Source organism: Bradysia coprophila, unplaced genomic scaffold (assembly GCF_014529535.1).
Source record: "Bradysia coprophila strain Holo2 unplaced genomic scaffold, BU_Bcop_v1 contig_350, whole genome shotgun sequence".
In the NCBI taxonomy this organism is placed as follows: domain Eukaryota; kingdom Metazoa; phylum Arthropoda; class Insecta; order Diptera; family Sciaridae; genus Bradysia; species Bradysia coprophila.
In genome coordinates, this window is record NW_023503608.1 from 11818257 (window position 1) to 11842231 (window position 23975).

General features: G+C 33.5%; 1 protein-coding gene and 1 long non-coding RNA gene across 2 annotated transcripts in view; both read right to left on the reverse strand.

Annotated features, from left to right (window-relative positions):
* LOC119081022 (junctional adhesion molecule-like) overlaps positions 1-1655 on the reverse strand; it is a 36385-nt gene extending 34730 nt beyond the window's left edge. The window contains exon 1 of the mRNA XM_037189704.1: positions 802-1655. Within this exon, the coding sequence (XP_037045599.1) occupies positions 802-988 (187 nt within the window). The 5' untranslated portion in view covers positions 989-1655. The remainder of the gene's footprint in view (positions 1-801) is intronic.
* A 167-nt stretch (positions 1656-1822) lies between these two features.
* On the reverse strand, positions 1823-18207 carry LOC119081038. Its single transcript, XR_005088423.1, has 3 exons — positions 18014-18207; positions 16577-16582; positions 1823-1834 (listed from the first exon to the last, which is right to left on the reverse strand). It is a non-coding gene; the product is annotated as an uncharacterized LOC119081038 (long non-coding RNA).
* Between the last annotated feature and the right edge of the window lie 5768 nt (positions 18208-23975).

Here is a 23975-nt window from a genome sequence, read left to right on the forward strand (position 1 = left end):
CACATCCTTTCCAATCCAAATGTTTCGGGTTAAATTTTTTTTAAAGCTTCTCTTGTGTTTCAAACAAATATCGCCAGCTATATACTGTCTTATTGTACTACATAGTATATGCACAGAGCCAAAGGTTTTTTTTGTTTCATTTACAAATATAACCCGGACAATTTTTCTACTTTATAAATAAATCTACACTATACACACCACCCCGAAAGTGTTTTTATCCCCATTGCTCCCCGGTTCACTTTCTTTTTATGTTTTCGTTAGACAACACCAGCTATCTATTGATGTAAGGGACATTATATCGAATAAAAGTATGAAAAAGACGAATTGGAAAGCGAAGTAGTTTCTTCCTTGTTTTCGAATTTTTAGTTTTGTTTTATTGATCAGAGTGCGATAATTTTTTATGTGATATGCAATACACCCGAGGAAACAAATACCCATTTTAAATTACAATCCTCGTTGAACATAAATAACATTGAAACAAATACACAACAACCGAAAAAAGCGAAACAAAATACTTGTTCTGGTTTAAAGTCCCTGATTGCCATAAATTATATGTTTTCGAGAACGGGAAATTTAAATTTTCTTTTGCTGAAATAAATGTTCTTTCACTTAAAGGAAAGTCGGTGTTTCTTTTTTTTTTAGGAAGAAATGTACGACAAGATAGTATTTTTGATGATAGTTCCGTGAAATTAGAGAACAGAAAATGAAATTTTCGTAACATCTTCAGTGCGATCTTTTCGATGAGAGTATGAATACATGAAGGGAAATAAATTTAACATTCTCATAATTTCCACAACGTACCTGGTGTTTCAGCATTTGATGTTACAATCCTTCCACATATTATACACATTGCTAAAATAATTGCTAATAGGCTTGTTCTCGACAATGTCGATTTTGAATTTGTCACATTGCTACTTAAACAATAGAAATCTTTGTAATTCACCAAACATTCATTATCACAATAATTTACAAGTGTATCCTCAGACATGATATCCTTCTATCACATTTTCAATGGCGACAAAAATTTGTTTTCAAGAATTTTGTTTACCTCCCAAAAAAAACACTAATTGAAAGCTATGTCAACCGACCAATTTCCATACAGACGTACAACATTTGTCTTCTTCCAAAAGAATTTAAAAATAAAACTGAAAAAACTCTGAAATGCAAAATTTTCCTTTTGGCACAGATGTATCACGTTCTGTTACTCTTCAAGATCGTATCAATACACAAGTGTACCACTGAAACAGAATTTACTCTTTTTATTTCACTCACACACTAAATTTTTCATCTACTCCATGCAATAACAGTGATAAAGCATGGGATATTGAACACATTAATGTATTATGAACAAGATATTTTTCCTCAAAAACCATTATCCATCATTCGCATTATAAACAAAATCGTTAATGAGTTGTTTTTATAAACTCAAACGATTGCTTTTCTTTCACATCAGGCGAGTACTTGGTATACAGAAGCGTTCTATTTTAGTGGCTATATCAAAAGTTCGATCTATTTTTAATTTTGTTTGTTCGTCAGCTGATTTTAAAATATATTTATTTAAATGATTTGACACACATGATCCACCGTTTTTTTTTGTGCGTGCGAACGCGACATCAGTATTTCACTATTTTTAAAATTTCTTAACACATTCCTGGTGCACTGCTATTTACATACTGAGATAATCATCAGTGAAGATGACTGAAACATCGACAAGACGCCCTAGGCATTTCGATATGTGTTATTTTACGATCGCTACCAAACCACAATTCGTGCCATGTGTATGGCTATGTTCGGTTTATTTATACGTATAACTATCTTCAATGATGGTGTATATCTACACATCTGAGCATACTATTTCCATTTCGAATTAATTTCACAAACATGTGTGTGGGACACAAGATCATCAGAAATTATGATGTGTGAAAAAGATGTTGATTATGTGAAAATTATGAAATAAAGTGTTTCGAATTGGTGTAATAAAATTCTGTTAAAAATGAGGGAAAAAACTAGTTAAATAGCCATTAACAGGTTAACATGATCGCTTTTCATAATTATTAGCTCATGTCACCCTGTAACAACAACAAAAATTAATAACATTCAGAATGAAAGTGGAAAGTGGGAGATGTAATGTGCAGTTTCCAGACTTTGAATAAGACTGAAAAAACCATAGAGTGAGTGTAACTCTATGCAAAAAAACGAATATTACTAGACTTCAAAACTAACTCTTATAAACGAACTAATATAAAAGTTAGTGAACGAGTAAGCATACTTCGACATTGAATTCTTAGACACACTGCTAAAAATGAAAATGTGACTTAACAGTCCCATGTCTGTCGATGTCGTTTCGAACAAAAAAAATATTAACCAATTGAATTTATATAAAACCTTAGAGACTTCAATCGGAAATAATAAAATCAAATTTGGTTGATTTACAAAGTTTTTCAACAAAAAATTTTTTTACAACCAAATGGTTTTCCTCGTACGTTGTACTGTCGCTCGAAATGGAAAGAAAAGTGTATTATAGAGTTTAACGTGCTACATTATAAGATCTATCAAACAGAATAAACTAATTCCTAGCCCAGTCCCAAACAAACAAAATAAAATTTCCTATCGCACAACATCTTACCCCGTTTGTCGTTACATAAACTTCAAGACCGAAAAATCCTTTCTCTTGTACGAACAAACATTACATCTATAGCTGATTTTCAATTTGTACCCGAAACCGAAACCAAACAAGTTCCATCATAAAACTTCACTTTACACCCGCAAACTAAACAAACTAAACAAACCAAAAATAAAAAAAATAGGAAAAAAAAGACGAAACTCTCGTTCCACACAGCCCCAAACACCCATAAGTAATAGCCAAGCAGCATGCTATGTTGATAACCTACACTAATCTGGTCGTGCCGAAGTGAAGCGGTTGGCGAATATGGAGGGACAAGAGTATAAAGGGGTATGAAACACACATGAGATGGAAGAAAGAAAGAAAAATCGGGTTTCCACTTCAATCATATCCGTCTTCCTACTCCCGTTCTAACACCGTTTCAACACATATTCGGCAACTTGGTTGTCTATATACATATGTATACTAAACAACATCCTACTTTTAACGGTTCGTGTTTAAGTCAAGGAGTGGAGATGTCTCCCGGAAAATGAAATAGAAAAATGAAACTTTTTTATAAACATTTTCATAGATTTGCAATTACATCACGTTTCGACAATAAATCAAAGAACGACGTCGAGGTTTTTCAAGTTCGAATGATTTTTTTGGTTTATGAACAAATTCCATTCGGTTGGTACTGCTACTACGTTTCAAAGACGAAAAAGAAGGAAAAAAAAACTTCTTTCATATTGATGAAAATATGGCTGAGAAAAATCTAGTAGGTTGATGAAAAGTGGGTTTATTTTGTAATTTTGTAAAAGGGTCAGTGGTTGCTTTTCTTATTTGTAAACGAAATAGATAAATTGCATAAATGGATATGCACGTGACATGGTCCAGCCATAAATACATAAAGGCTACATCGAGTATACCCCGTATAACCGAGTATAATTCGTATGAATGAAAAATAAATGTTGATTCGACGGATTTTTGTCAAAGAAACTGCCATTGTGTATCGTATGATCTCAAGAGTCCGGTAAAGTAATTAGTTTTTTTAATCGGACTAACCTGCCGTTCCGCTCCATCCTCCGACGTTTTTACCATCTGGGTCAAAAATAAACCTTTTTGTTCTGAGTGACATGTTGGGCTGACCAAAAAGTCACATTCCGAACAAAACATAACAACAACCTCTGCGGTGTAGCACTCATATCACTTATATTTACGTTAGCAATCGAAGCGATCTACTTTAATATCAATCATTTTACAGCCTGGGACAGTCAAAAAAGTGCATTTTTATTCTATACGTTTTTCATCGATTTCAGCTGTTTTGCCGTTGTAATTTGTATTGTTAAAACAGCTGAAATCGATAAACACGAAAATCATAAAAATACACTTTTTTGACTGTCCTTGGCTGTATGCATAACAATTGCACGAAATCCTAAGAAATATGCAAAAAGTGACGTGAGTTAAAACGAAAAGTGATGTCAGTCGGACCAAAAGTGAAAGAAAATGTGTTTTTTTGGCTTCTGGTGACAGAATGTGCCGTGGTCCGTAAGAATGAATTTTTTTTTTCCAAAGTCCTATCGCTCAGAAGATATTAGTCCGATTGAAAAACTAATTACTTTACCGAACTCATGAGATCTCACGCTACACAATGGCGTTTTGTTGGTAATGTAATTTTTTTCTGGTGAGTTGTCATTTATACGAATTATACTCGATATACGGGATATACTCGATATATACTCAATATAAACTCGAAACTTGGAATGCCCTTTTTGAATTCATAACATAAATGTCTGTGATCCGTGAAAGTGATCTTTTGAAAGAATTTTGATGATAATTACAATTTGATGTAACCACTCTATCCATCATAGCATGTAACTACAGTAATTTCTGATTCGACCACAATAATATGCTGATTAATTTCAAGAATCTGTTGAGCTGTGAAAATTACATTGAAATTACGCTGAAACGTTCGGCTGTACAACTCAAACCGATATCTGTAAATGAAATATTCGTTTCATTCTTATTAAATTAGAATTGCAACAATTTGCACCATATACTACAATTTTTGAATGTTCGTGTGTATAGTAACTAATTAGTAATTAAAATTTAACAAACTTTTTTTTTGATGAATTACATACAGTTTTTCGGTGATAAATTCTGGAATGCACTTCAATTTAATTTAACTTTTTTTCCGGAAAAGTTCATGTACAAAAAAATGCAACAAAAAATGTAAAAAAAAATTCATATGGTTCAGTCATAACGTCATTAAATTAAATTTTTAAAGTTTCATCACATCGTTATACCAGTAATAATTTTAATAAATTTATAGTAAGGAAATTACAAGAAATTCCTTTGGTACATTTTGATAAAATGGAAGAATAGGAACAATATGAAGTTATTCAAACCAGGATCTCTACATCTAATAGTGTTATATATAGTAAGGACAAAGTAACTATGAATACAAAATTGCACAAGACTTCAAGTATGTAATTCACAACTCAGATGTCGACTTATAAATTATAACTCATTTACGCAACAATGCACCTGTAACAACGTATAACAGCTACCGCAATTTAAATCGAGTGATGGTATTATTATTGTTCGAACGATTTTTTACTGAGTTTGTTGATGGTACACTACGAATATATAGCAAAGTCGATGATTTTAATTACATTATTTCGTACGTAAATCCAGAACGTAAACGAAAATGGAATTTTCTCTATTTACTGTTAAAAAGGACGAAGAAAATTTGCATTGGAACGAAGTAAATACATTTATGCACGAAAGTGGCTATCGGCGGCTGTGTTATAACAAGAATTTTCGTCTTCGTCTACTTTTTCATACCTTACTACATCATTCCTAATTACAATAAAACATTCATATGAATGTGAGTCTACATTGGTCTATATTTATGTCCAACATACATTTAAATACAGTCCTTCGGGTGTGGGGTTTCGCTTGACAAACTTTTAGGAGGTGTAATTGGAACTATGTTTAGCGACCTGAAACGGAGTTGAGGTTTTGAAAATGGGATTTATACATAAGGACACGGTGAGCTTGAAAAAACTTTAATAAAAAAGTTCTTGTATATTCAGTGTGATTGTGCAAAAAGTATTGTGGGGTCGAGACAAATCTTTTTGTTCCGGCAAAACACAATGTTGACGGTGCATTTTAAAAATATTTGACAAAAGCGAGTATTCTCCATACATTTTTGAAATTTTCCAGGAAATCATGAAAAAACATTGCATACAAGTGTCTCTTCACTTTTTATCGATGGACAGGTGATAATAAAAAGAATTTAAAAGAAAAGGGAAGACTTGTTTTTGTCAAAAACAATTTTAAAATTTACCGTCAACATTGTGTTGTGCCAGAACAAAAAAGTTTTGCCTCTGCCCCACAATCAAACTGAATATGCAAGAACTTTTTTATTTAAATTTTTTCACGCTCACCGTGCGGAGTGGAACACTTGACACAAGAATAGAAAAAAAATTACAAATACATCTCATAGTGGAAACTAACTAACAAAAGTTAAATGTATTGGATACTAAGAACGAAAGCGTAAAATCTTTTCCTTTTTTTGTGTTTGTCCTTTGGAATATGTATGTTATGTTCGTCTATAGATCATTTCGGTGAACGTAAATATTACGGAAATGGCCTCCATTTCTGTATTCCAGTTATATAGTTTCGTAGCTTGTATATAATGTACAATTCTATTCAAAAAGAGAGAACGTAATCAAATCCTGAATTTTTTTAGTCGTATGTTTCAAAAACAACAGGCAATCAGAAATGAAGTAAAATTCTCGAAAAGAAAAACTTAATTTGAACTGGCACACATTACACTGCAATAACATTTCAGCTACATAAATCAATTTTTGAATGGGGGGCTACAAAAACACCACCCGCATAAAAAAACCGAGTCAAGAAATTCATACATAACCAAGCCGAATACTGAATAACTGATTGAATAGTTTAACTTTCCATTGTTGTAACTCGTGGATTTGTAAAATTACGAGTTGTAAAACATTAAATATTAAATCAGATACTAAACGAACGGTAAAGATAGTGAAGAGAGACAAAGGTTAAATATGTGTGCGAACCAAAGACGGAACTTTTCTTAGAGTGAGCGATATACATACAGCTAGTCCGGGTACGAATCACTCGAGAGAAAGGACCAGGAAAATAATTTGACATAGCTTTATATTTTCATTTAAATTGGTTATGCCCTACTCGGCTTCACAATAACTTTTGAATATATAAATTTGCACAATGTTATTATAGGTATAGGACTTCTAGGTATAGTCAGCGTGCTGTTACGTTCAAGACAATAAAACTTCAAAGTATGTGCGAAATTTTATATGAACTCTCCTAACCGTTACTTTCTTGTAATTAAGCTTCTATTCTTGTAATAATTTATAAATTGTGACCAACTTTAGCATAATAAAACGATGGAACTACCCCCCAAAAATTCTTTGCTCATACCTATTTATAGCAGAATTTTAACTTACGCGACTATAGGGTTCCCGAAAAGCATGAGCCATTCATAATGAACTTTGAATGCATTGATTTATTTTTATTTATTTACCGTAGCACAATATTGAGAAGTATACACAATACGGAATTTACCAGCCACTTTAATTGAAAAATAACAACGGGCCAGCATAAAGAAAGGAACGTTAAAATTTAGTATCCATAAATTTTTGAATTTGTGGTGGTGCATAATGATTAGAAAATACTCCTTAGAAGAGAGGTGAATTTTAATATCATAAATAAATGGTTAAAAAGCATTATACCATACCACCAAGGCACTATAGAATCTTCGCCACATTTGACAGTGGTACGAGCGAGTAGCAAACATTTTTTATACATTTACTAGAACAGACCGATCAGTGTAAATTGATTCCAGTTGAACAATCTTTAACAAACAGATGCACGCATTTTGCTTAGAGCGGTGTACTGTCGGCGACTTTGAAGGAAATGACGCATTCGATTTCAGTTGTTTTTCAGAAACGCACTTCAAGCATGAGTGGTAATCTAAATATGGAACTGAAACTTGACAGTGTGTCACACAATTTTAAAACACTGTAAAAAAAACCTTTTTACACAAAATAGTATTCTGTTTGGTTCTATGGGTTCAATTGGTTCTATGAGTGGATCAGCTAAAAAAACAGCTGAAACGAAATGTGTCAATTATTTCAAAGTCGCCGACTGTGGATAAATATTGTCTGCGCAATTTGCTACCATAATAACACTAAAAGAAAACATAAAAAGTATCCTCGACGACTCACGGTGGCGACCGCATGACATTGCCCTTATGAAATATAATTAGGTGAACATATACGTTCAACAAAAGGCTCAAAATGCCTACTCGCATATATTTAAAACGTCTCGGTAGATCGACTACCCAGAAACCATTTGTTCATTTACAAGTTACAGAAATATTCATAGCGTTTTCACCAGACGACGTACACTAATGAATTCATTATTCAAACTCATGAATGAAAAAAAAAACTTTAGGTCGATTATCCCATCTGGAGTACCAAAAATTAATAAAACATAATTTCAATTTTTCATGTTTTGTTTTCGGTATACTTACAAAAGGTAGAAAATGGACAGTGGAGCATTTAAATATTGGACACAAATAGAGCAAAATTCTATTGAAGGCAATTTACATGGAAAATCACAGCCATATTTTAAATTAAATGAAATATCTTTTAGTATGAGGAGACCGTATTACAATATATGTGTGTTGTATATACTCCAAGTCGACGATGTTACAAACAGCACAAAGTAGATCAATGGCATACAAAATATCCTAAAAGGGGGAGCAACAATTTGATGGATTCAATTAAATTAATATAAAATTGGGCTCTAGCGAATTTATACAAATTTCTATATACACACACATACTCACATGGTGTTGTACTTATATATCTTGTTTATGTATATCGCCGATTAGATTACTTGCAGACGCTAGCACCGACTTTGCTTTCCTTTTATACCATCAACGGATAGTATAGCAAACCGATTTAAACTTTGATTTTGGTTGTTTAACGTTTAATGTGAGTTAAGAGAAATGCTGATGATGGAACAATTGCTTGTACTGTATGGCGTACAAAGTTATATTCGCATACACATATATCGCGATTGCTAGCATAAACTGAAAATGTGGCTGGGATGAGGAAAATTGGTTTGTGAATCGTGAACGAAGAAAACGAATGTGAATTTTTGGATACAAAAAATATTTTGATGGCAGAATTATGTTTATGTATACAGTTCAACGAGTTTGCACGGAATTACTTGATGTTTACGATCAATGAATTAAACGTGTTCTGTTTTCGTATATATATGCAGAAGCTGTGTAGGATTAGAAGAGATTACATACTCCGAAGCTTTTCAAGGTTTTCTCTTGTTTTAGTTCATATGAATTCAGTTTAGGTATTCAAGAATTGTGGTAGTGAACAATACATAATTTACTACAGCAAACATTGCCAATACATTGGAATCTGAAATGAAAAATCGAAAAAAATCTCCTGATTTTGGCATCGTTATTGTTATTGACTATATATTGCTCGGAATAACCAAAATGAAAAACTGTAGAGAACAGTAACGTATAAAGAGTGTCCATGTCCAATGATATGACATTGAGTATACCTCCCAAATAATTTGTTGGCAGAAATTGCGGACACTACATTTTTTTGTGGGGTAATTTTCACTTGCATGTGTACTGCAACGCTATATCAGACACTATAAATTACTTGTCGAAATTTATCTAAAAATGGTTTGACTAATGCAAGAAGGGCACTTTGTGAGAATAATCTCTTTGTAGCTATTTGCACATTCTAAAGAAAATAGTCGAATTCAAACAAAACGTTGAGGGAGTGTCCGTAAGCGATGCCCACTTTTTCCTGTCTTCAGGGGTCTTTCAGTTTTCATTAGACCCCTAATATGGTTGTAGTATTATGAAGTGAATGTTCGTACAATGTGGGAATAGCCAAAGTATTGTAAAGTGGTTATTCACACAATTAATTGCACATTCGATATCCAAATCTAAAGTTGTAATAAAGGACTCTTAGTATGCTGTTATACATAACGACGACAAAAATAAGGAATGAACTCTAACTGATGTCTTCAGTCAGTTCATAAAACTTAGATCTAGAGAAGTAATAGATTCGATAAAAATGCCGTTCATAAAAGGTTAAAAATACGAAATGACTGCAGCACTAAATGAAATAATGTGCTATCTCAGTAGGGGATCAGAAAATGAAGAAAATTAAACCACAACAAAATCTACAACCCCACCAATGTTAAGTAGTCCATCTAGCTTTAAAGTGTAAGGTATTTAATCAACGCAAATCACAACTGTCGCATTTCTAAATTTATTTACAATTATTTACGGTTCAATTATCATTGACAGGCTTTACCTAAGCGGAAATAAATAATGATGCTTCTCGCATAAAGCTTTAAATACCCTGCCCGATAGTTCAAGGTTTTTTTTTCTTCTCAACGTTTTCTGTAATATTCTGTGAACTTGCAAACTCTTTATCACAATAAATATATTCTACTGAAACGTAAACGAAATGTTCATATCATATTATTTCGTACGGAAAAAAAATCTATGCAGTAAAGGATTTTGAATCCAATTTTGGCAATCATCCATTGAAAAAAGTCGTGGTTTTCAAAGTTTTATTTTTCATTGCACTTTTGGTATAGAATTTTAATTAGAATGAGAATAAATCATACGATTTATGTGTCGCAATAAATAAATCAAAAATTTGAATTTATAACCAGTATAAAGAACAGTTATAGAGATACTGGGTAGTAAAATTGAACGGAGTTAGTCCGGGTCGACGATTTGTGGTTAGATTATTGAATAGTATTTTTTTTGTCGCATGACCAACCGAAACCACTTATCAAAGACTTTATTTTAGGAATTTATGGCAAAATTAATTATTAAAAGAACTGTCTTCTCTGAACGATGTTCTGAAGTTCCCGTGATATGCTTACTCTTCACAATTCTTGCATGTTTTCAGGCATCTTAAATGGGTTTAAATTAAAAGGGCAATTTTGTTGTAAAGTTTACTTTTCTATATTATTACTAGGCACGAAATGGACTTAGAGTTCTTATGGAATCATTGAGATTATAATCAATTTGATAAGCAAAAAGATTCTGTTAAAATGGTCAATTGAACACGATCCTCATATTATATACACATGCACCAAGTCCTCCAGTTTTCAGCTGGCCATTTTAAATATGTGACATTATACCACATAATATATCTTCAACGCATAAGTTGACACACATAGTGCCCGGATAAATTTCTAGGACATAAATACACAATCATATATAACAATCCAGCAAATTTCGTTCATGTATGGTATGTACATTGCACGCCAAACACTTAAAATTTACTTAGGAACAAGAAGTGCTGATACCATGCGAAATTCGTTGGAAAGGCTTGGGTATAAGACGGATAGTAGCTGTAATCTATTGTGTAAAAACAACATGTAGTTCCGTGTATCTATACATATTCCATGGAGATGAGCGTTTTCTCTGTATATATCATAGTCTGAAACACTGAAATTACGTCGAGAATACTTTGTGATTTCGGCATGTGTATAAATGATCTACATCTGAATCACACACAATGCATACAACATTTTGTATATATACTTCTTGTACTGTACACCCCATATGTACATACTCGATAATAGATGTTTGTCTACTGATAAAACTTTAGTGGAGGTCATACTATGTACCCAGTATTGTATGAATGGTGTGTGTCTTCGATGTTTGATATTTAAGGTTCGTCTGAGGAGTGGTTTTATATTATATATGAATACCATTAGCATACCTCTCATGGTGGAACTGCTGTTGTGTATGTACGTACCATCATGTTCAGTCATGTATTCGTATTGGGTTGAGGCCAAGAGGTTGGTAAGAGGCTAAGTAATTAACAATTTCAAGGAGAATAAACATACATAACGAAGATTTGTGTGTTCCGTTCGTATCACTGCTGATGGTAATTAAACATTATGGGGTTAGATGTGGTTTTGTTCGTTTACTTGATGATTCGATTGTAATTGTGGACAGTAGAGCTACGTATTTCGTGTGTAACACGGGGCGACCAGAAAATGTTTATAAATTGTGTTTGAACTAACCTTTCAGCTTCAAACAATCTTAATTATCGTTTAATCTATCGTTTCTGCATGCTTTCATGCTGCAGCTAATACCAACTTTGATATGCCAGCAATGTTAGGTGCCATAACGATAATTCTTGCCTATTTTCAACAGGCTTCTGTGAATTGATGATATGTTTACTTGAAATCCGAGAGAATTTTCCCAACTGTATAGATAGATGATACAGTATTAATACTCACATGTTATCACTGTTTGGATTCAATTTCGTTCCAACATTACACAGCCATACCCTGACGGATATTATAAACAAGGCACAGAACATAGACAAGACACTTTAATTTTGCTAACATTACCGAACTAGAGAGAGAGCGATTGTAATAAATTAGGATGGATTTGTTCGTAATATACATGAACATTTTGAAATACAAGGGTGCTGGGTGGTCGCTTGCTCGCTATATACTACGTAAAGCTACTAAACACTATAAAATGTGTGCCATTCATTGCCATATCAATAAAACAACGAGATATAAGGCAACAGCACACACATTGGCAATATACTTATATGTATAACATATTATCGTCTAATGTTATATGTGTGTACGTAGTTACATAAAGTGATATTATGATATGGCTGTTTCTCCCGGCAGCAAGCTCTTGAAAAGCTTACAGTAAAGGAATATATCGGAATATGGGGCCAGAAGGTTATATTGAATCTCATAATCGTTTATCACATGACATTGAGTTGACATCAAGAGTGCGTATAATGAAATCTATGTGAATGTGGATACGGCAATTGATACTCATTTAATTAGCTCATGTTCTTCGAATGTTTAATGGTCTTTTTTATACATGTACTACATAGATTGTGTAGGGCATGTCGTATACAGTGTACTTCTTGTTAGGGAAATTAAAATTACTGCTACGGCAATTTAAACAAAATCGATTTATACAAATGAATTTATAAAATCTTGTACGCAAAAATGTTGAGAATGCCGTCGAGAATGTGTTCGATAATTGAATGCATAATGAAACACTTTAATTTTAAATTGAATGAAAATGTTTAAATTATTGGATGTACCAACGGAAGATTTAATTATTTCATTGACTAAAAATTTGAGAAAAGTGGAAAATTCGGAGATTTTATCTGCGAACGTTACATTCGATTGCGGTATGAACGTATTGAAAATCAACCAGCAATCAATGATTCGGTCATGCGGTTCGAAAACTATTCCCATTACTATGCACACCAACATAACTCAAAAGTTTTCCAACGAATTTCGATACCTATTTGAAGTCAGTTGTATTGAAACACTGTACTATTTCGGCTTATGTATATCTGTACATCGTTTGCTCAACTCACTATCGTACCTCATTAATATTCTTGATGCTGCGATAAATTTTGTTATCTCCAAAGGATTTTGATGAACTTTTTAAAATCAAAAACATGGAATTATGTTTTTGGGGCGCTTTAGCTCTGTCTCTATTAACTAGACGTATATAACACACCAGTATGGTTTCCTCGTTCGATGTGTTTCAGTTTGGTAGAGGAATATCAACAATATTTCGATTGAGAGGAAAATTTAACTGCGTACGGAAAATTTTCTTTCCTGTCAAAAAATTGGATCTCAGACCGGGCTTCTTCAAAATTAGGTCAGAACTGAACCACACCTAAAGCTTAACATATCATTTTAGAAACGGGAAACCATCTCTTAAGGGTATATTTTTTTGAATTGGTACTTTAGAGCCTCGGCCTGTCTCCGTTATCAAAATTTCCACAGTTTTTCCGTCTCTTTCCATCCCTGAAAGTTTTAGTTGTACTCTTGTCCTCCTCGGCGGTTCGCTGATGGTAAATTGTCAGAATATGTAAAATCGTCTATCTGCGGACGCCTGAGTTACCTTAGATCAAATTTTTAACACTTTGAGGCAATAGAGGAAGGATCTGAAACTACGATTTTTTCTTGAAACTAGAGCTTCCAGTCTTAAAAATTGTAACGCAACAGACCGTTATTGGCAGAATCTGCCCTCAACAACAATTTGTCGTCGTCGTATAGTACCTATTCAAAGTTAAAAGAAGCGTTTGATTTGATTACATCGTGCTCCACTTCCCGCAAACACTTTTCATTTACATTTTCCTTATTCTATATATTGGGATTTTTTTGCAGTTGGGCTGTTTTATTTGAATATCACCTACACGGCTCATATTTGCAATCTCAATAGTTGCGTCGAAAACAGTGCTTACTCAAATACGTGATATAAAGTTGAAGTTACCTTTACTTCTTCTTCTTCTTTCTTCTTCTTAATCCACTGCTAGATGTAGGTCTCCCCTTTTGTCTTCCATTCTGAAGATATCATTGTCATTTGCTGCCAGTTTATCCTCACCATTCGCTTGATTGAGTTGATACATCTTTCTGGTGGTCTGCCCATTCACTGGTCGTGTCAATGGTGGTCTCCTCCAATTAATTATGGTTTTGGTCCAACGTTCGTCTGTCATTCTCACAATGTGTCCTGACCAGTTCGACTTCAGATATGTTATCCTTTCCATCATGTCTACGACCTTCGTTTGTTGCCGAATCCACTGATTCATCATTTTATCTCTAAGCGAAATCCCAAGCATACTCCGTTCCAACTTTACTTCACGGTGGCGAAACCGTACCTCAAGTTTTTGAGTAAAATGTATTACTTAACAATGGAACAAATGCTGGAAATGGCATTTCTTGTGTGTTTCTATTTCATACAAGCTGAACCATTTCCGGCATTTTTTAAATTGGTAAATAATGTACTCTTCTTCTACTTGTATATGACTCTTTTATCTTTGCATCGACTTCGGCAAATAACATATCATATGCACCTCGGTTCAAATGTTTATTTTGACAAGTGGGATCATGATCCGATCCTTCGTCTTACGATCACAAAGCACTCGTCGAAATGAACATTAGAACAGAGACTACGATAATTTCCACGTTCTACGTCAACTTTATCGGTTGAAAATCACAATCTCGCTTATATTAATAACAATTTGAGGAACTTTTGTTTATTACCTGAATATAATTTCAAAAATGATTGATTTTCGGAGTGCCTGTTTCTAGTTTAACATCTACATTTTGGTTATTTGACGGGCATTTCAATACTTTGTTGTGAATTTTCAATCGAATAATTCTAATTTATGTATGTTACATATTGTACTGATGTAATGTAAGGCTTGTTGAAATGAAATCTAGATTCAATTGAAAAATGTTGCACGAAATAAGTATTGATTTAAAAAAAAAATTAAAATTCAAAACAGCAAAAAAGATATCGTTAGTTTTCGAACAAACTAGATTGCTGTTAGAATTGATTTTAGTAGCGATTTGTCACTCTATTGTTCTGTTAGATGCTGCAGGTATATTTTATTTCAATCAAGTGATGTATTTTTCAAATACGAAGTAAATGGTGCACAAAAGCTACTTGATGGAAGTTACTCGACTGTAATTGAATTTTACGTTTTTTTCTTCTTCTTATTTTTCACTTTTTGTTCATTCAAAGTGGGTACACCACATATCGAAAGCAACATCTGCGGGCTTGTGAAGTTCTAAAAAGAAATCAGCTTTGTTATAAGAGCCAAAAGTTATAAGTTCGTGTGCATGGCTTAAACATTTGTTTTCCTGATGTGTGCTTTGCTGTTGTACAATATAATAAACACACAACAAAAATTACGGCCCAGAGCAGCAACAATTTTGTGAAGAAGTGGGGTGCGAGGCAATATAAATACTTCATACAGCTAATAACCTGAGGCCATCGAACATTTTCAATAAATATTTATTTTGAAGTTAATTTCTTTGTACGGAAATTCGTGGAATAATAAAAAACAAACAATTATAAACAACAGGTAATTAGGTCAGCGCTAAAACGATAGCGAGTCGTCAGAATACATCTTCCAATATGTTTTCATAAACAGAATATAAAAACAAAAATTTTGTTTTAATCGAAAATAATATTAGATATTAGACACAGTTCATCGTTCCAGCTGTTAAGTTATTGTCTAGTAGATTATAGCAAGGTTCTGAAAGATTGATTTTGATGATATTTTTGAAATCTGCTACTTCTTTTGATTTTCAACAAATTCATATACAAATTCACAATCTTGTACTTCTAACTTACCTTTTTCTATGTTAGGCAAATTATCTAGCAATTTTTTGTCATCATTTCGTTGTCGATAACAGATTACATTGGTATTCGTTTTGCCCAATTTTCCTCCTCTGTACCAGCGATTGTTAAATTTTATTATGTTTACTAAGAATTACACTTGAAATGTTGCTGTCGAAAATAAGGGATCACTGGTGAATTACACTGTGGGGACCGTACATTAATTTCATAACACAAAACCATTCAAATGTTTGTTCTGAAGTTGCAAAGGGGCTCTTATAAGCTGTTTTCATAACGTTAATAATATTTACTCTGTACTCTGAATATGTTGTTAAGCGAAAGGGTAATTTATATGGCAGTGGAACAGTTCAAAAATATATTTATGAAGAGAATGATCAGCTAATTCTCTCTGTGAATTTCATTATCATAAAATGCAATTATAAATAACAACACATGTCCTTCCGCTTTTAATTGGTTTGATGATTTATTTTGAAACTGTCTTCCACAACATTTATTTGCTTATTATTTATCGTGTGTTGTGTGTAAAATGATCTTGATAGTAAAATCGTGGTACCGTGCGGTGCTAGACTAGGTTCACGAGGTCGCCTTATCCTCGATGTCACTTAAGAACGATTAAAAATAGTTGGAATGTGTTATGTTTCATCGCAACTAAAGTAATTTATTAATGAGTCTAGTGAAGCCATATATACCTAAACCTAACCTCATCCAGATGAGGGATTATGCCAACAGTTCCCTTTTATCACTTGCGCTCAGGATTCTGGAACATCAATCAGTTTTTCAATCGCCTTGGCGATAAGAGTCTTAAAAAAGGATATGACACAGCACTGCTTCTAGCATGAACATAGAAAATATTAGGAGCCCTAACCAAAATTACCCTACTCATCCAGAACAATGTAAATTGGAGAAATAAGGGAAAAATTTAACTAGTCTCTTTGCTTTTCATTCGAATCATGAGTTTCATCCCTTTGCGTCCAGAGAGAAGAATAACCAGGCCAAATAAAGTGGAAAAAAAGTACAAGAACAGACGATAAACCAATGAAGTATAGTTTCAATGCGATAAAGATCCGGTAGTTAAGAACAAAAAATATAAATTAATGTTTACTTTTGAAATGTTTGAATTGGTGTATGCTTTTATACTCGCGTTCCTCATCCTACACTTTAAGCATTTTGCCATTATTATAAATGTTTAGATAAATCTAATAAAACTCCATTGCATAAGAAGTATTATACAACAAAATAAAAATTTCCATTTTTTCTCTATTTACCAGTAAGTACCAAAGTCCAAATAAAAGAAAGAAAGAAATATACAACAAAATCGCAATGAGATATACACTTAAACCTTGAGTGAAAGAAGTTTCGCTTTACTCTACTAGATGAACGAAGGTAATTCCTTTTATGGTGTTTACATGCAATGGCCAAAGTTTTTTTTCTTCCCTAACTCCACAATGTTGTTTGAATTGCGTCCCGATAGAAACATTTTGTACGGCTCTACATTTATTATTATTTAATACACAAAAATAATATTATTGAATCCATATCTAACCAACCTATTATATGTTACGAACATAATAAGGTCACCATTCCACAACGAATATCGAGAATGAAACTCAATTTCCGTGGCAGAGCCTTTTCGTACATCGACTTGAATGCTGATAGTAAAGTTATTGTTTTATCGTTTTTATCCCATTATATGAGTTGTTCATTGTAATGTTATCGATGGATTGATGGAGAGTTCTCTTCATTTTCATTCACTTATTTATTTATACCAAATTTTATTGAAACTTTCCGATAGCATTTTTTATGTCCTTTTTTAACTATTTAATGCCATCACAAATCGCGTTTATGGAAGACAATATTACCAAACAACAGAAAAAATATGAAAATCGGATACAATAACTTATCGTACATGTTTGTAAACGAATGAAAACTTATTGCCGGGCTGTTCAGGTCACTGGTATTCGGGTATCATCAACTGTGGCATTCGTCCTGACATTCTCTGGATGGCTTGCGACATAAAGTGGCTATTTGTGCTCTCGCGCGAAGGTTGTTAATCCGAGGCGACGTCGAGGTCAAAGAACACAGCATTCTGATCACGTCGAAACGTTCTTCAATTCACTATTTGACACCTCGTACGTTGCAGTTACGAGTTCGAAAACCTATGGGCAGTTTTTTGTCCTGCTTTTAAATCACTAATAAAATAGTTCCTAGGACGTGAGGATGTGGAGCTGTCCCAATTTTAAGTTAAATAGGAAATGCATTGGTGCGAGGGAGATGCAATGATGTCACATAGTTTTATATCGCTCCCACCAATGCTTTTTTAAATGAAATTGGGATAGCTTCGCATCCTGACGTCCTAGAAACTATTTTATTAGTGATTTACAATCAGGACGAAAAACTACCTATAGGTTTTCGAACTCGTAACTGCTACGTACGAGGTATACTGTATACACCACATGACAGGGGCGCCGACTTCTAGGTGGCGTTGGGTGCTCAAGCACCCGACACCAAGATTCGTTGGGTGCGTAGCACCCAACAGATATTTGATATTTTTCTTAATTAAATAAACTAACATTATTTCCACTGTTTCTGAATTGAAACAAAAAAAGCCTTCAGACATTTTTCGGACCTTCACAAGCAATAATAATAACGTTTCTGTGTGAGTTGTCTGGAATTTTAGTTTTTGTATTAGTTTTGTCTTAGCTTGGTGTTCCACATCAGCACTTTCCTAATGTAGAACCGAGAAGAAACGTGCAGAAATAGTCATCTATATTACAGACGATATGTTTAAAAATAAAATCATACGAGAAATATGACAAAGGCTATGAAGAATACTTTTGTAGAAATAGTCATTTACGTCACAAGGACAAAGGTCCGAAAGTACTTTTCCATGTGACGTATTGAGTTTTTCATGCTTGCTATGGGAACCGAAAGTAGAAAAATGTTTACTTTCGCCCCTCAAAATTGACATTTTTACTTTCGGTTCCCATAGCAAGCATGAAAAAGAAATAGTATGTCAGGACTTTTAGTCAGGGCGAGGGCGACCTGGATTGGGTACGAGTCCGACTTGTAAGTATAAGCTGAAACCTGAAATGTTAACTTTTTGACTTGTTGTCAAAATGGAAGTCAACCTGAAACTACTTTCGAGCCAACCTGATTTTTCAGGTCAGTTTCATTTTCTTTAACCGGAAGCCACCCTGTTAAGATCAGGTAAATGAGATTCCGATTCAAGTTTTACTTTACCTGAACCACTCCGACCATTAGACAACAGTTGCATAAAAAATGGAAAACATGCACACGAGCAATTTTTCATACATGTCCAGAATAGAGATGAAAAACCGGAAATTTCAACTCAAATTTTCCACCAAAATATTATATAAAATGAAGCTAGATTGTCAAAAGAAGGCTTGAACAAAAGTAAGTGAATGTTGTTATTCCGTAATATTTTCATGAAGAAGTATGTTCTACAAGTACGACTTAGACATTATTGACTCAATCTTGATTGCAATACGATCACTTCATTTTAGTTTTTTGGCGAACCCTATCTATTTGGACGAATTTAGCCTTATTTTATGACGTTCTGCTGGAAAACTAGAGTTTTTGGTTCGGTTTAGACAGGCAATTTCTTAAAGGAAAACCTCTGTACGCACTCATGCGCCCTTTTGTTATAGTTTGTTCTTAGCTTTACATTTCTCGACTATATTATTACTACGATGGGAGAATACATATTTCTCTGTTAGATTTACAAATCACTGAGAACCAGGTCTTGCACTTTCTCTTGATATTAAATTAAGTAGCTAGATTCGCTATCGTGAAAATCACTGTACATAGATCTCGCACCCAACAACCAAAACACAAGTCGGCGCCCCTGCCACATGAGAAGTAGTTTACTTATGAAAACGTATAATTTCATTAATGAGCTATTTGACTTTTAGATTTCTAATGACTCAACAAATGGTGTCTTCTTCTATCTTCTCAACCTTCGTATGCTAGCTGGATGGATGTACTCTTTCCACATTTTCTGATCCAAAGATATTTGTTGTAATTTTATAATTGAAGCATAGCTTGATGTTCTTTGTGATCACATTTCAATGAAAAAAATTTACTCCTAGTAGCTACTACTCTAATGTAATAACGACAATGACTGGATCATCAGACAAAATCATTTACGTTACACATTATCAAAGCCTGCAAAATGAACATAAAATTCTTAGGATGCACATGCACAATAATATCGCTCCGAATAAAGAATATTTTCGATAAAATGCTGGTCGGGTAATCGGTGCATCCAATGGCTTACAGCACATACCGTAGTAACCGCTTGACTTTAAGTTTAAGATTCCATTGCAAAAGCTTTAATATCACATCGTGCTACAATATCGGTGTATCTGGAAAGTGACAAGAAAATGAAAACTATGTATAAGCGTGCAAACACGCGAGTATTGTATAAAGTGTTATAAATAGTGGGTTCTGTATTCGAATTTGCATAATGTCATCGTTAGGTTTTAGTTTGAAAAAAAAGAGAAACAATTTTAAGAAAAGGTTTAAAATTGGAACTTTCATTGCATGCGCTTGTTTAGGGGTTGGTCGTAGGTTGATGAAGTTTTTCATGCAATGGAAAGTTTTACTTGTTCAACATTCTTACAGAGTTTCTCGGAAATTGTTCCTTTTTTTTCTTGTTATGCCAAAAACGACCAATAGCTGTATGTGAATGCACTTACTTGTTTTTGTGTGTTATGCGAGTAGGATTTAGATACAAGTTTCTTTAGTGAAAACTTTGGCTTGCTCACATTGACGTCGAAATTATAAAAAGAAGAATTAAAATTTGAACGCTTTTTAATTTCGAACACGTTTCATATTACAATACCATAAGCACGGGCTACAAATTACGACTTTTAGTAAAAGTTGAATGAAAACAAACCGAACTAAATAGGTACTTAGCAAAAGTATAAACCAAAATATTCTTTAAATTACAGATCGTGTAACTTATGAAGCTATTTGACTAAACATATTTACTCAATCAAGTATTTCGAACTGACTGCGTCATTGGGAGCAGTCTTTTTTCGCTAACAGAATAAATAAAATAATCGAATAATGACCTTTTACAGACGGCTCTTCTATGTTTTCGATAACCACTGCAGAAATAAGTGTTGAACTCTACCTAATACGGCCTAATAAAGCAAAGAAAAAAATGTTAAAAGTAACGAAGTAAAGGATTTGAAAGCAAGTTACAAAATAATAGATCAAATGAAGTAATAGATCCTATATTAATACTAATGATATGCTTGCAGTCTGTGAAAGATTAATTTTACTATTTCCTAATCTGTAGATTCCCTTTAAATCCTACTTGGAAACATTCATCTATTACTCTCACCTCAAAATAATTAGTAGTTTTTCATAAATTCCAATATCAGATGAAAGAGTTTGTGAGCTGAAGTATTTTTTTAATTATTTCCATTCACATTACAAAGCGAGTTCAACAAAAGCTGAAAAAAAAACTCGAAGAGCGACACAAAGTCCCACAATTTACACATATATGCACTCTGTGCAGATTACAACAGTTTTCTCACTCTCACGCGGGTGCGTGTAATCAGTACATCCACGTCTAAAGTAAATTATACCAATAGAAGGAACGTGTGGGTCTGCGAGAAACAAGGAATCGATTGAATATTGCTAAGTAATTTGAGGTGACTGTACAATAATAATTACATATTAGGAAGGGAAAAAAATCGTTACAAATCATTTTGCTGAAAATCGCATCCCGCCTCTACATTTTATTCCACCAATAAAGCAATACCAAAAGTACATTAGTTTCTCAATTTAATTTCGAAATAATAGTATTTTATATAGCTAGATCTGTATAGTAGGATCTCGGTTCGAGATGGCGTAAATGGTTCGAGACGAAGTCGAGAACCTAGCCTACGACATCGAGAACAAAGATACCAATTCACATTTTTAATTAAATAAATAGTTGATTAAATCGAGCGTCTGAAAGTTCGCTTACTCTACTGTAAAGTGGACTTTACAGTAGAGAGATATATAAATAATAACAATAATAAAAACTGAGCGAAAAGCATCTATACCACATTTCTCATCAAATTAGTATGTACACTCGGAATTATTTTTTTGTTAAAAGAAAATGTCAGAAAGTTTTAAATTGAACAGCAATCATAACTAAGCCATTGTTCAAAGTCACGAAATACGAATTTACGTGATGTTCTTCAATGGTTTATTAGATGATTGACAATATTATATGAATGCGCTCAACGTCACAACCAACGGAACGATAAATATATGAGATGAGAGTATTATATATTTGCCGAAACGTGTATAGTTAGTTGTAACAAGTTTTCATGCATACGTTAGCGTTTCCTTTAGTTCTATCATATGAGTATTTATGTGGAACTGATTTATACGTGGATTTGACTAAGCCCCAGAATATCTATCTTCGGTTCTTTATTCAAATATAATATTGACAATATTATTGATATGTTTTGTTGGTGTATAGTTACGTGTCACAGAGTGCATGTGTACGTTCTGAATATAAAAGTTGTAAGTACTAATAATAATACAACCTAATTGCATAACCACACTTGTACACAGAATAATTAGCAAAATTTACACAGTATACGTCTGCATACCGAGCTTGAAAATATGGTGAATAATATCAACTAAATAATACTAAAACTAAAACTAATTCAGCCCAAAGTGCAGCCATAAAACTATAATTTGGGCAACATAACCGCTCACAAAACACATAACCAAATATGTTACAATACACAAATTCACCTATGATAACAAAATATTCTGTTTATATGTTCAAAATTGTTGATAATCTGCTTAAAACATATTATTTTGTATGTTGGGTGGTCCAGAAAATTGTATGTTTACAGGAGGGAATGGTTATAAATACGTTTATGGAATGCTGGTGTGAACTCTTCATTTGCATGTATTTTATAATATGTGGATCTACATTTAGTAACACAATCTAACGAAACGTACGTATACATTTAATGTGAACGTACATTACGCTTCAGCTTTATTTGACTCGACTACTAAGCGGGACGATTAATTGAGGAACATTCAGTTGGTTATTACTTTCGAGTTAAGAGTTTTTGGTTTAAATCTGCTCTGCTGACGTACAGTACATTTGTTAAATGGAAATAAAAGCACATTTATGGAAATATATGATTTTGCACCACGGCTAGCTAATACAAAATGCCTGGTTGTCCGAATGATATTGTTTTGATACAGTATGCGATATACACAGTACACTGACGGTACAGACATTTAGGAAAATCGCTTCATGAAAAGATGGGATTGTAAAATTGGTTAATTTCTACTGGATATGTCCTATTTTGATTAGGTGTGAGGCATGCCTCCTTTTCACTTTATATCTGACTGTCTACGTTTCTGACCTTTATAACAAAGTTGAGGTGCTGGGAGTTTTGATACTGTTATGCTGCTGTGAAAATGTGGTGTAATTGGTGTTGTCGTTGTTGTTAAACTTTAACCCAGTGTTCTTTTATTGGAAATTAGAAGTTATTGCTCTCAATAGAAGGTTTTTAAAAGAAAATGACAAATGAATAAGAAAGTCAGATATCTACTTTTAGTGACTGCTCCATTGAAATCTACTGAAAATAGCCACAAGATATTACTTTTTTCAGACTCGGTGATTCCTTACATAGAGAGACACGTTTATCGCAATATGTGTATTTCTAGATGATAATGTTCGGTAGATAATGCTGCTCTTCTCATACGTTACATCAATAGATCTTTCACCTCTTAATCAAATTTCTAGCGCTTAGCACAAAGTGCGTCACCCTCAGCATTCATTGCTATTATTAATTTCTATAAAAAATATAAAAGCACTTTTCAATGTTTTTTTAGCTAAATCTTGTTTTTATAACAAAAATAAACTTTTATTAAAAAAGGCTCGCGGTTTATTAGGTTGACGGTACAACAATCTTAAAATCGGATGTCCAGTCTAGAGGTGTGAGCCGCCGAGTTCAGGCGGCGCGCCGCCGGCTGGAGGTACTCAGCCGAGCGCCGCCGCCGATACAAAAATATGACATCAGCCGCCGCCAGCCG